The 14,829-nt window shown below is 33.5% G+C and overlaps 1 protein-coding gene across 1 annotated transcript in view; it reads right to left on the reverse strand.

The window, feature by feature from the left end:
• The window catches only part of LOC127252917 (myosin-8-like), a 49,824-nt gene that overhangs the window by 15,606 nt on the left and 19,389 nt on the right, over positions 1–14,829 (reverse strand). Inside the window, exons 19-30 of the mRNA XM_051277307.1 lie at positions 7,648–7,708; positions 6,966–7,143; positions 6,617–6,822; positions 5,608–5,727; positions 4,710–4,808; positions 4,491–4,574; positions 3,779–3,907; positions 3,612–3,698; positions 3,256–3,465; positions 3,038–3,177; positions 2,842–2,917; positions 2,745–2,768 (exon numbers count right to left, since the gene is read on the reverse strand). Of these exons, the coding sequence (XP_051133264.1) occupies positions 2,745–2,768; positions 2,842–2,917; positions 3,038–3,177; positions 3,256–3,465; positions 3,612–3,698; positions 3,779–3,907; positions 4,491–4,574; positions 4,710–4,808; positions 5,608–5,727; positions 6,617–6,822; positions 6,966–7,143; positions 7,648–7,708 (1,414 nt within the window). The remainder of the gene's footprint in view (positions 1–2,744; positions 2,769–2,841; positions 2,918–3,037; positions 3,178–3,255; positions 3,466–3,611; positions 3,699–3,778; positions 3,908–4,490; positions 4,575–4,709; positions 4,809–5,607; positions 5,728–6,616; positions 6,823–6,965; positions 7,144–7,647; positions 7,709–14,829) is intronic.

Here is a 14,829-nt window from a genome sequence, read left to right on the forward strand (position 1 = left end):
GTATGGAGCAATCTCCGGGGTTTGTTGCTAATGAGAAGTCGGAAAAAATATGTCGTTTGCAAAAGTTATTGTATGGCCTAAAGAAGATCCTCGGGCATGGTCTAGAAAGTTTAGCCACACGATTAAGAAATTTGGGATGATAAAGTGTAAATCAAATCATTTTGTATTTTATCGTCGTAACGATTCTGGCATTACTCTTATCATAGTATATGTTGATGACATTATTATGATCAATAGTAATACAAGTGGCATCTTAGCCTTGAAGGAGTTTATCCAGTCACAATTTCAAACTAAAGATCATGGTGAGCTATGATATGTTCAGGAATCTAAGTATCTCGGAAGAAGAATGGTATATTCCTCTCTCTGCGGAAATATATTCTTGATTTGTTGATTAAAACAGGAAAGATTGGAGCTAGACTATGAGGTGCACCTATGACACCGAATCAAATACAAAGGAAGGAATTGCCGTTTAGGAGCATGAAAGATATCGGTGATTATTAGGTAAATTAAATTATCTCACTATGACCAGACCAGATATAGCTTACCCGGTTAGTGTGGTAAGGCAGTTCATGAGTGCTCCTACAATCCAATATTGGGAGGCTTTGGAACAAATTTTGGGGTATTTGAAGGGTACTTCAGGGCAGGGACTGTTGTACAAGAACTATGAGCACGACCACATTGAATGTTTTTCTGATGCTGATTGGGCAGACTCTAAAGTTGGTATCAAGATCAAGTGTAGAATCAGATTGTCTCGAGCGATGGCGCATTCCATTGCGTATGTGAGATTATGTGAATTCGTCGGTTTCTAACAGAGTTGGGTTTTCACATCTCAACCTTAACACAATTATGGTGTGACAATCAAGCAGCTCTACACATAGTTTTGAATCCTGTAGTCCATGAACGGATCAAACATATTAAAGTTGACTATCATTTTAGTTGGCCAAAGATTCAAAAAGTGGTGGTCACAGGTCATACGAAAACGGGAAAGGTTATATGAAAACAGGAGATCAATTTGGAGATAAAGTTATTGTTATATTTTACTTAAATAATAACATCATATTCTAATAGATATGCTTAAAATGTAAACGTAGAATCTAAATAATATTATCAAAAGTATTTATCAAAAATAAAACTCAACACACCCCCTTAAACTCAAGTTGGTGCCGTATAAGCCAGCTTGAGTGAGAGACCGGATGTGGAGTTTAAATATAAATGGACTTCATAACTGGACATCAATTTTGGATCTTTCAAATCAATTTTATATCGTCGTTAGGATTTTGGCCAAATTAAGGTTTTTGGTACAACAACCCTCTATTGTGGAAACGGCTCTGGCAATCCTCTATCACAATGGCAGTGCGAAACTCTAGGAAATTAAGGTTTTGGCCAAATTAAGATTTTTAATGGTCACGAACATTTGTCGTGGCGGTGATCCTCTATCACTGCAGCCCCATCAAACGAGGATTTCTAGTGGCAGCGATCGTCTATTGCAGCGGCGGCACCGGTGATCCTTTGTCAATGACGGCGCTATACCCTAAGAAATTAAATCTTAGTAGGAAGAAACTCCGGACATTAAATACCAAATAAAAAACTTGATCAAAATGAGGAACAACTTGACTAAGAGGTCGGAAATATCCAAAAAGATGTCTCCGGAACAATTATAGCTAGTCTCAAATTAGGGAGGTTAGAATTAGAGCGACAAGGATGTGTTCAGAGAGAATTGACATTAATACCATGTTACATTTTGGGAGAGTTTCTAAGTTGTTTATTAATATTAATTAGGGCCTAGTATAGTTATGATACAAACCGAACATACTCAAATAATAACTACCCAATCTAATGAATATAGCCAAATAATAACAACCTAATATAAAGAATTGTAACAAAATATAAAAGATCTCTCAACATCTTTCCTTAAAGTTAAATGGTATTGTAAAAACCAACTTGAATTTGCCAAGAGAGATTGGAGGTGATGCAGCCATAATAGTCTATTGAGTAAGAGTCAAAACTAGGGTTCGCGATGAAGTTAGTGTAAAAAAAAAGACACTCTAAAATAGGGCCCTTAACAAAGAGTAAAAAATAGAGTTTTCAATAGAGTCATTGGAAACAGGTTCTCAACATAGAGTTAGAAGCAAGACTCTCAATGCCGTTAGGGTAAAAAATAGGACTCTCAACACTGTTAGAGTCGGAAGTAGAACCATGAAAGTAATAAGGAAAGACGATCAAAAACCAAATATATGACTTCATTGCAACTAGAAAAAAAAATCGATGAAAAATAAATTTGATAGACGGACAACTGTGACACAGTAGAGGATCTCAAAATCATGAGACATCTTGGTACATTTCGGGTTGCGTGTACCCAGAGAAACGTGACTCTAATATAGAATTCATGAATTATTTATTTATAATGAAATTAAGGCATATTTATGGACATGATACAAAATGGATAAATTCAAATAATAACACCCTAATCTAATATATATGTTTATATAATAACTAACAAATTTAAATAATATTAACCAAAGTATTTATCCAAATTATATCTTAATAGTAGATTGTTATAGGAATATATCTATTTGCATAGACTCTTGAATAGGCTTCTAATTGTATCTATATGCATGCATGTAGTGTCATAAAAAATTCTATTATCAAATTACATAATAAAATATGGTTTTATGTTGCAATTTATGTTTTGCAGCGCCATAACAGAAATTAGCATAAAATTGTCCTAATGTGAAATCACTTACATGGTGAGGATCATTCTCCACTGCCTGCCAAAAGAAAGAAATGTAATGAGAACAAAATATAGACCATTCGAGCTAATTATTCACAGAAAATCCTAACCTCTGTATTTTGATGTTCAGACTGTTTCCCAGCCGGAGAGTTTACCGAATTTTGGTGTCCATTCGAGCTTTTCACCCTAAGATTATACAGGAATGAGCATGCGATGAATACAAATCAACTGAATACTTCATTTAATATCTTTCACATGTTCAGAGGGAATGCTATTAGTGTTAATGATTAAAGACCATCAATAAACCATACAAAAAATGTGCCAATGCTTGCTATGCTGTACGGAATTAGAATCTGGGGAAATAGAAACCTCTGAATTTCAGCTTGCAACTGAGTTATCTTTGACTCTGTATCTGAAGCTTGCTTTTCCAGAGAAATTACTAAAAGCTGAAACAATTTATTGCACTTCATAAGCTTCAAACACAGATTTCACCATGTAAGGATGGGCTTATAGAAAAACCTCACCTTCAGATTTGCATTTTCAGCTCTTAATTTATCAATTAGTTCATCTCCGGTAATGGAGACATCTTCTACACTCGGAACTTGATTGCTCACCATCTTTGCAGCTTCCGGCTCCTTTATCAGCTGCTCTTTGGCTATGCCAAACTTTTTTACTTCTTCCAAAGAAGATTGTAATCTTTTGATCTCCAGACTTTTGGCTTCCTCAATGTCAACCTTATGAAAGAAGCTAACAATTACAGAGATACTGGAAAGTGATCATCAACACATTCTTTCAAAAGTAAACCCGTAAGGGCAAACCATCTAATTAGTAACAATCATACATAACTAATTGTGGAAGGAAGAAGGGGTAAGAATAATACTCTCTTCTTCTTCTCCTGCTGTAATTGGATAGTCAATTCTTTAACTTGCTTTTCCAAATTGGTTTTGGGACTATTATCCCCTCCATCCTGAGATAGATATGGTATAGTAAATGACAATTCTATTTTTGTTTTTTTCAAGCCCACCGGAGCACAAGCCATTGACATACCTGAAATTGCACTTGTAAATTTTGCATTTCTTCCAAGTCAGATTCAAACTGTTGTATTTGCTTTTGCATTTCCTCCAGTGTAGATTGTAATTCAGCATTCTCATAATTTTTGGCTTCCTCAACATCAACCTAAAAATGAAGATTGAATGTTATGGCAACGTCAAAAGGAAAAATGCTATTGTGATCCTTTGCATATGATGCAGTTGAATTTCAACCTGACTATCTATATACACAACACATACAAGTAATTGCTGTTAAAGAAGTTGGTGCTAAAGAAGTTGGTGCAGCTAAAACAAATGCCTGCACTCATAATGGCACGTTCTCTGACAGCATAACAATCCACAAAGAACACTGTCCCAATCCAACAAAAAGTAATCCTAAAACAACTAGAAGGCCCAAACAAAAGATCCTGAACAAGTTATCAAAGGTAACCAAAAAAAAACCCACAAAACCTTTGTTTTTTCTTTTAAAAGGAAACACAAGACTAAATTAGTTAAAAGAACTTGATTGCTACATATGAGCATTTGCCATTGAACAATGCATTATCGCCTATGATTTAGAAATCCACAAGGTTTGAGGCTTTTTGGTACATATGGTTTCATGCCCATTAAACATTGGCCACAAAATAACCATCAAAATTTTCACTCTACAATTAAAGTGGTTCAAATCTGTACCCCCAATAAGATCAACAGTGAAAGGCTCATTACTTTACCCTCATGCTTTTCTCCATTTGTAGCTGCAAAGTTAGTTCTTTAACTTGCTTCTCCAATGTTGCTTTGGCTTCTTCAATGTCCTCCTAGTAAAAACAGAAGTAGAAGAAAATAAATGCATGTTGATTGCAATGTGATATTTCCATATTATACAGTTGAATAAGCACCAACTAAATGCCATGTGAATGTAACTGTTAATTGTGAAAGGACAAAGGCAATACCCTTTTGCGTTTCTCTTCTTCCAATTGAATCATCAATTCTTGAAATTCCTCTTCCAACTTGACTATGGCATCTTGAAGTGCAGCAGTTTCCCTTGCAGCCTGGAGCGAAATTAGTGTTAGTCAATTTCTCATCTTTATTTGTCATCTTTACAATTTTGTGCAAACAGTGGAGGCTCAAGAATAAGCATTTAAGAAATCACATTAAAAAAATATCTACTGTTTACTAGATATCCATGATTACAACTGTTTTCTTAAGCTAGGCCAACATCACTAAATTTGGCGACCACCTTGTCCAGTAAAATCTTACAAATGAAAGAGTTGTTTTAGCTAATGTCTTCTGTACTACATTAAAGTTTTATTCAGAAAGGTGGTCATTTGTGTCCAGAGTATTAAGAGCCTAGGAAACCAAATTCATGTTAAGACACTGATAAAATATACTCGTATGTCCCAAATCTTTTACTATTATATCTAATTTTAGAAGTTCCAAAACTTATGCAACTTTTCTTTAATTACACGCAGTTTTTTCCCATTACCATTCAAAATATAATATATATATATAAAAAAAATCTAAACAAAAAATAGGAGAAAATAATTAAAAAAAAAAAAAACTATCAACATTATACCACCTAAAAAGTTGTGCCAAAAGTAAAAATACCAAAAGAAAAGGGACGGAGAGAGTATGTACTAAGCATCAGAAGCGTGAAACTCATATTTAGTGTAAAATTAGTTTTGATTTCTTTACTATAGCCCAGTTCTAGCTTCAACACAAGTTTGTACATGCCACTGAGAGAGAGCATTGTCACTGCATGAAATATCAATAGGATTTGAGGAGCTATTGAGTACAACTGCTTTTCTAGGTAATTGATTTTGCATGAGTATAGTTCAGGTGAAATCTCACCATTCTCAGTTTCCGCAATTCTTCAAGGGCAATACATGATCTGCAAGCACACTGAAGACTAATTGCAGCCCATTTTAACCGAGAATATCGATTGGAAGCCAAGTATCTTCGGCACTCTGTCTGGTTAAGCAGAAAATTCAAATGTTAATAATTATTAGAATGATGACTTCTAGGACCATAAATATAGACAGTCAGCCAACATAGGATGCACAGGATGAAGGGAGTTGTGTTTGAAAAAGTATTTATGATTTATGAACATAGTTCAGCATGCATACATTGTCAACTATTTTAATATGGGCCCGGTTCAGATAGGTTCCTTTTCCAAGTAGATAGCTCTGTTTAAGCCAAATTCATTTGAAAATTCCACTCACACAACATAATGTAATCTACATCCTGATAAAAATGTTTCTAATTGAATTGCATGGGTGGTTTCGGTTGCAGCTCTTTTACATCAATAGGATTCTATTACTTTCCAGATGCAGGAAGCTATATAGTAGATAGTTGTACCAAAATTCAATTCGGTAGTTGAACCTACTTACATCAGGTTGCACAGGACCATATCCTACTGTTTCACAAGTTGTTTGCAGTTAAATTATTTTGAGATCTATGCCTGACGGTCAGTGTACTCACATTCTAGTAAACCAAAAGATAACACACGATATTGGCTGGCAACCTATATAGCTTTTGTTAAAAGAAGAGAAGAAAATTCTTGTTAGTTAATTTTATAGTTTGTTGATAGGAAAAAATAAAAAAAAAAAACATGTCATACTTTTTCCCATAAAGAAAGGGGAGAAAAGGCTGGTTAGACGATATGTAGTTTCTCTATAAAAAATTCTAGGCCCTTAACTCCTCCAAAATTAATAGGTAGACTATGGAGAGTGAATTAATGGTAGAAAAACCCATATAAAAGAGTAGAAACTAGAACCAAAGCAATGATTCCTCTAGGAATCATGAGTGTCTTTCCGGTGCAGGGCAAATAAGTAGGCAAGAAGGGGTGAGCGTGCAAGACCTGGATAATGGTGGCAGCTTTCTTTTGCTTTAAAAATCTAAGTGTGTTACGAGCATCCATGCCTCTCATTCCTGTCTGAACCATAACTGCAGAATTGTACAAAGTTACATATGTTTTTCTTGAAAAATGCATACGGATATCTTTCTGAATGATCAAAGCAGCAGCCATCCTTCTCTTGCACTCAAAAATATGGCGTGCAATTTGCCCTGAATTAAAAAGACAATAAAGTTAGAAAAGAAATGAATGAAAGATACATTAACAAGAATAAGGTATCGTAATGAATAAATTAGTGGAGAGAAAAAAGCTATAGTAATGATAAACAAAACAAACTGTAACAACTAATTGATACCTCTACACAGAGCTTGAATATATACCGCTGCTGATCGTAATTTCAAGAAGTAATTGCGTGCATAATATGATCTATATTTTCTTTGGATTATACAAGCTGATCTTCCAAGCACCCGGGCACGACAAGCATCTAGTTCTGGCATCTGACCAGCTCTTAGAAACACTTTCGTTTTGCCAATCTGCACAATAATAATAATAAAAAATAAATTGTTGATAAAGATCTTCGTCACTGCCACTTATAATACTTGTTAAACATTACAGCTAAATGCTCACAAAGTAAAGTATTATTTTTAATCACAGCTATAAAAGGATTTACCCACCAAAGAAGAAAATAGATAATATCAATGTCCTTATGCAAGCCTAGTCAAATAAGTGGTATGTTAAGAGGGTGTGTAGCCTAGCCACTACTGTCCAACGGCATCCATTTGAATAATCTTGCTAAAAATATAACACTCACATGGCTCCAGCTTAAAATTCCATAGGGAACCACAAGAATAAGATGAAAATAATTTAAGCATAAGCTAAATATATTTAGGGATGAAACTTGCATATCTTGGTATGCATGTTGCCTATTAAAAATCACACACTCAAATAAGAAGACTCAACTTCATCATACTTCCTTACACAATCCAATCATAGTTAACAATCAAGAGAAAGTGAGCCTCCCACATTTTTAAGAGTACCTGATAACCTTTAAGGCCAGACTTCTCCAATATTTGACGGCAACCAGTGATATCATCATAACTATTGAAAGTATCAAAAAGTGAAAAACACATCAGTGCGAAAAACTCAAGCATTCCATTATATGAAAATTTATTGGCCGAACAAATATAACCAAATGCTGGAAACTTAGTTTAAAACTCTAATTTAAAATTTACGCTAGTGGAGTAACTGAAGTAAGACACAAGCCTCTTTCCTATGTTAAAAGAACAAAATATTTTTCACCAGTGAATGAAGCTTGAAAGCAACAAAGCTGTAAAAAGAGATAATTCAAATTGAAGTTATTTGGTGTTAAACATGGGATAAATAGGGAATAGGAGTGAGCTGTGAAATGTTTCATGCATGGTCTCTAATGTAGATAATTTGAATGTCTTATTGAAACTCAGCTAAATAATAAAACTGTGTTTCTCAATCTGAAAAATAAAACAAAAACATATAGAGGCTTAAAAAAAAAATATGATGCAAAAGAGAGGGGAGAGACAGTAACAATTTGTAAATAATTTACAAGTAAAGCATGGATAACCTTCCACTTACCAGAATTTATTTTACAATAGATACAAAAAAAAAAAAAAAAGTACAGAAACCAGAGATTGGCATAATTATTTCATTGATTTAACAACTCACATTTTATACTGAAATGATTAATTCCATTATATTGAGACAGGAATGATTATTATTCACTTTCACACATCTATAAAACCTACACTATCTACAAACAAATAGCTAAAATGGACCTACACAATGGACTAACGTACATACACAAATGGGCCTATATAGTATGCCTAAAACTCACCCTTAAACCGGAGTATACTGTTGAAATATATTTTAGATATATATTTTGATTAATATTATTTAAATTTGATTGTTATATTTAGAAATATCTATTAATTTAAATTATTATTATTTAGACATATCTACTAGAATATGTTGGTATAATATGAGTTTATCTATTATGTATCAGGTCTATAAATAGACCTTAATTTCATTATTAATTAACAACTTATAAATTCTCCACAAATATAATATGGTATCAGAGCCACGTTTTCTCTAGGTACACAAATGTACTGGGAGGACTACCTTTAGAATTTGAGATTCAATACTACTAAGAAAGGATATACCCCATTATAATAGCATCTATTCGTGACTTTCCCAATATATCTAACCTATACCACAACTGCCACTATATTCCTGACTTTGCACCTGTCAACATTTGGTCAATGGACGGTCAACAACTTTGTTTCCACCAACTTTAGTTGCGTGTGAAAATGCATCTGGTGTCCGATTGCTATAATTTTTCGGTGAAAACATACTGGGATATTTTCAATTTTGGGTTTGGTTTTCAATTATTTGTCCGGAGTTTATGCCTGTTAGGATTTAATTATTAGGGTTTACCGCCACTGCAGCGGCATAGGATTGCCGGTGGCCCCACCGCAATAGAAGATCATTGCCATTAAAACCCTGATTTGATATTGCTACAACAATAGAGGATCATCGCCGTAGCAGCAGAAGCAGTGGATTGTGGCCATTAAAAATCCTAATTTGGCCAAAACTTTAATTTTGTAGAGTTTAGTAGTGCCGTTGCAAAAGAGGATCACCGGTGCATTCTCACGACAGGGAATTGTCACAACTATAAACTTTAATTTGGCCAAAACTTAATTTCTTAGGGTTCAGCGTTTTCGCCATGAAAAAGAATGGATTTGAATGATCCAAAATTGAGGTCCAATTATAAAGTCCGTCACATTTAAACTCCACTTCCGGTCTCTTTAGCCAAACTTAAGTTGACTTCTACGGAACCAACTTGAGTTTAAGGTGTGGTGTAGCCATATATTTTAGATAGATATTTTTATTAGTATTATTTAAATCGGTTACTATATAGGCCTATTAATAGATTAATTTATTATTTAGACATATCTTCTAAGTTAGGTAGCTATTATTTTAGTTTATCAATTTTCTATCAGGTCTATAAATAAACCATAATTTTATTATTAATAAGCAACTTATAAATTCTACCAAAATGTAACACATACAAATCGTATGATCAAAATTTGTCACATAGAAATTTAAGAGATTTAGTAAGCATACCAGCAAGTTGACCATTTCAGTTATATAGTGTGTGGCAATGCATCTAGAGAACACCTTCTCCCAAATAAAGTGACAATAAATCTCTATGTACTTAGCCCTCTCATGAAACACCGGATTAGATGTAATATGCAAAGTAACATGATTATCACAAAATAGTTTCTTCTTTTAATCCTCAACTATCTTTAGCTCATTAAGAAGCTATTTTATCAAAATAAGTTCATGTGCCGCTAATGCTATAGCTCCATATTATGACTCTACACTTGATCGAGAAATAACATTTTGTTTATTACTTTTCCAGGAGATGAGATTAAATCCTACAAAGATGCAATACCCTGAAGTAAAATGTCTATCAAATGGAGATCCTCTGCCCAATCAACATTCGAGTATCCAATTACTTTAGTGTGACCTTGATTGGAATAATCCACCCTTTAATGTACCTTAGAATTCGAATTGCAACACCTCAAATTAGCATCTCATGGAAACTGAACTAACTAACTCACAATTCTCACTAGCCGAGTAAATGTGAGATACTTAAAGTTACCAACCAATTTGCGATACCTACCAACACAAGTAATGGCTCCCTTGTCCCGGTAGAATCTTGGAATTTGGATTCATGGTAGAGTTTACTGGCTTGCAAGCAGACAAAACAATTTCTTTAAGAATATCCTATACGTACTTCCGTTGTGAGAGCACAATACCATCACTTGATGGAGCAATCGCAATATCATGGAAATACTTTAATGGGCCATATCTTTAGTTTGAAAAGGCTTAAATAGATGTTGTTTTAATTGGGTGATCCTTCTTGATCACTCATGGTAAGAACAATATTATCAACATACACAAGAAGATACAAAAACTTATCATGCATTTGAAACCATGCCAAAATCCTATATAGCACTGTTGAATCGGTCAAAACTTGCACAAGGAGATTTCTTCAAGCCATATAAAGAACGACCTAGTTTGGAAACTAACTAAACTCTTCCAAGGGACTTGGCTAAAGGAAAAGGCAAAGGAAATAGGAAATAGATGGACGAGCGACTAAGACCATAAAAAATGTATGTCGCTAAGCAAGCTTTATACCCACTGTCTTTCAAGGAGGCCAAACAAAATTAAGTTCAACCTTTATTGAGGAAAGTTTGTGTAGGTACTCAAGAATTGTCGATCCTTGATGAAGATTCAATAAATTAGATACCATACTGTACAAACATTTAATTTCATTAGTGTATAGATTTTTGATATGCTTCTAGAGGCCATATAAATTGGTAAAATTGATGAAAATAGAATGCAAGGTTAGATCAATTGACTACTAAAGAAAACAACATGAAAGCCAAGCAACTTTGTCAGTCTTGGAAACCTTATCTGAGAGAGTGACAAGATGACCTGCCAAGCCCTACCCATACACCACATGTGAACAAACTTGGCCATGGACCATAGTTAGAGCTCCCCATCAATCGTTCATTAGCAATTGCAGAAATGGGAGGAAGAGTTCCAGTGAATGAACTAAACATGTTTGGAATGAAGAGAGTCTTGTCAACCACAAATCAACACAACTAGTGATGGGCTGATGGACAGAGGAATAGATAATCTGAAGGAAGGAATCTCTAAGCTTTAGAAAATCTATCGTCGCCTGTGAGGGACGAATGCGACTTGGAGGTGACAACCGAGGTTGGAGTGGACACAATGGCGATTTGAAGGGAAATAGGGAGGATATCGATGATAAGAAGATGGGCAGCCTTGACCTTCCTAAGTCCTTTTGTAAGACCGGTAAATGAAAGGGTTCACATCGTTGAACGCTGGTGGGATGACAGGGTTTGAACAACGACAGGAGCATGGGTCTGTTACATTTTAGGAGAAATTTCTTAAGATATTTTATTGATAATGAAATTAGGGTCTAATTATAGATCTTATACAAAATAATAACTGAAATAACAATAATCTAATCTACTAGATATATCTAAATAATAACATAATCTAATAGATATGCCCAAATAAAACTATCAAATCTAAATAACATCAACCAAAATATCTATCTAAAATATTTATCTAACATTTCGTTTCAAACTCAAGTTGATGATATAGAACTCAAACTCAAGTTGGTTCTAACCAACTTGAGTTTGGCAAAGAAACAAATGGAGTTTGAATATGGACGGACTTTATAACTAGGCATCAAAATTTGAAGCATTCAAACTGATTCTCTATTGCGGACTTTAAGAAATTATTTGGCCAAACTAAGGTTTTTAGTGGCTGCAATTCTCTGTCGCGGAAACGCGCCGGCGATCCTTTGTTGCAATGGAGGTGATAAACTGTAATAAATTAAAGTTTTAGCAAAAATAGGATCTTTCATTGCCACGATCCTTTGTCACAGAGGCGGCAGAAATGTCCTTTGTCATTCCGGGGTATCAAATTAAGATTTTTTATGACTGGAATCCTTTGTCACAACGGCGATACTAAACCCTAAGAAATCAAACCCTAATAGGCAAAAACTCCGGACAGATAACTGAACACCAAACCAAAAACTTGATAAAAAAAACCAGAGGCAACTCGAAAGATGAGAAAAATATCCCAAAGCCAAAGTTGGCGGTAACAAAATTATTAACCGAGTTGATCAGAGTTGACCAAATGTTGACCGACACAAGCACGGAAACAAAATTTTAGTTGACCAAACATTGACTAACGGTATTGACCAAACATTGACCGATGCAGGCAAGTCAAAAGTATTGTTTCTATATTGGGTGGCAAGTATTGTCTTAGAATTAGGAATATGATGACTGGGTTGTATAAGTCAAATGCGTTGAAAAAGTGACAAGTAGGTGGGATTAGAATGAGATATATTTTCGAAGTCATAGTAGATCTCAAATTCGAAAAGTAGTCCTCCTTGTACATTTCATGTTACGGGATATACCCGAAAAAAATGTAGCTATGATACTATGTTACATTTTGACATAAATTTTTTGAGATATTTTATTGATAATGAAATTATGGTCTGTTTATTGACATTATACAAAAGAATAAACTCAAATAATAACCTAATATAGTAGATATATCTAAATAATAACCTAATCTAATACTCCCTCTGTCCCAACTCAAAGTACCTTTTTTACTATTTTAATTCGTCCCACTTCAAAGTATTTCTTTCCTATTTTAATGAAAAGTAATCATACACCAATACCAAAATACCCTTAACTTTTATCTAAATTACAAGCATACCATCACATATATAATTACTTTTTACATAAAGTTAAAGGGCAAAAATGTCAAAACCTCTTACACACTTCCACTAACTAATAAAATACTATTATTTCTTAATCTACTAACAAAACCCCAAAGGGCCCCTTTGGACCGGGACGGAAGGAGTAAATAAGCCTAAGTAATATTTATCAAAACTAAATAACATCAATCAAAACATCTCTTTAAAATATATTTCAACCCAACCATTTTCAAAGATATTAAAACCTCTCCTAGACCCTTTCTAATGTTATTCATATACCAGCTTTTTCATGTCACCTTATTTTTATTAGTAAACTAACTTCTGATCTTGGTTGCACTTTTGTTTTTTCATCATTTCATTGTGTTTTTCAAAAACCGGCCCTGGGGAAGATGATTGGACGTGCTTCGGGTGTGATGGCTTTTATTTTTTGGCTAGTGGATTTTCTAAGAATAAAACTACTCAGCAGATTTCTTTCCTGAACACTATTTTCTCTTTGAATTTTTTATTATATTTATTTGTGGCACTATATATATTGGTCATACTAGTTTCTTTTATTTTAAAAAATTGTTTCTTGTTTTGTTTGGTAATACAAATCCATCATCTTTTTAGCTAAAATGCATAAAACTACTTGTCATCCTATACCATATAAGTCTTCAAAGCCTTTTGGGGTCTTGAAGTACTTGCAATCGATATAGATGGTTTATCACATTTATTAATGACCATATTTTGTTGGATTTATTTACTTAAAGAAAAAGGTAAAGTTGAAAAGGTATTCAAAAAATTTATAACACGATCCTAATTCAACTTTTTCGAATTGACAATAGCAGGGAATATTTTACTAAGATTTTTGGTCATTGTTCGCGGAGAATAACATTATTCAGCAAAGTTTTTAAAATGGGATTGTAGAAAAGAAATCGATAGGACTCTAATGTCTTCTACTAATGTTCCAAAATTTTAATGGAGAGATGCCATTTTACATGCCACCTATTTGATGAATCGAATGCCATCTCGTCTACTTCAATTTAAATCCCCAACTTTTGTTTTAAATCTTTATAGGTGCGCTTGGTTACCAATTGGTTTTTTGAGTAGGATATTGTGTTGGTAGTGATTCATTTAATTACTATTTGATTCGTGATTAATATATATAAGATTAATTTTAAAAATATTTTAATTATTTTAATAAAATATATACAATATGATATTTTTTAGAGAATGAAATTTTATATAAGAGAAATTAAAAAAAAACTATACATATTTATTTATGATTAATATAAATAATTTTACAAACAAATGAGGAATTTTGAACGTATATAGATATATTGTTCTATTGAAGAAAGAAATACAAATAGAAGATTTTGAATGAATTTTGAGTGGGAATTGGGAGCATAGTTCCAACCGCCGTTAGGACAGTAACCAAATAAACCATTATTTTCCTAAATCTAGAATATTTTTTTTTATGCCTTTAAAAGTGTTTGGATGTATTTTTTTCTCGAGAAACCCAAATAAACACATTAGCAAATTGGATCCAAAAGCTATAAAGTGTGTTTGTTGGGGTTGCTTCAATTCAAAAAGGGTTTAAATGTTTTCACCCAAGTACAAAGAAAACATTTGTTTCAATGGATGTTAAATTCTTTGAAAATATTTTTTTTTTAGTTCTTATCTTCAGGCGGAGAACAATGTAGAATATTTGAATTTTTCTTATCAAAGATTGATTAATGAATTTTTAATCCAAGAAATTGAGCCATTAGAGTTGCCATGAAAATATCATCATCTGTCCAAAAAGAAGATAATGTTCAGGAAGCTTATTAGTTTGGGAAGTTATATGTACGAAGAATTCATCATTCAAAGGACAAAT

The sequence above is a fragment of the Andrographis paniculata genome, unplaced genomic scaffold (genome assembly GCF_009805555.1).
Source record: "Andrographis paniculata isolate CXL003 unplaced genomic scaffold, ASM980555v1 Contig49END, whole genome shotgun sequence".
NCBI lineage: Eukaryota > Viridiplantae > Streptophyta > Magnoliopsida > Lamiales > Acanthaceae > Andrographis > Andrographis paniculata.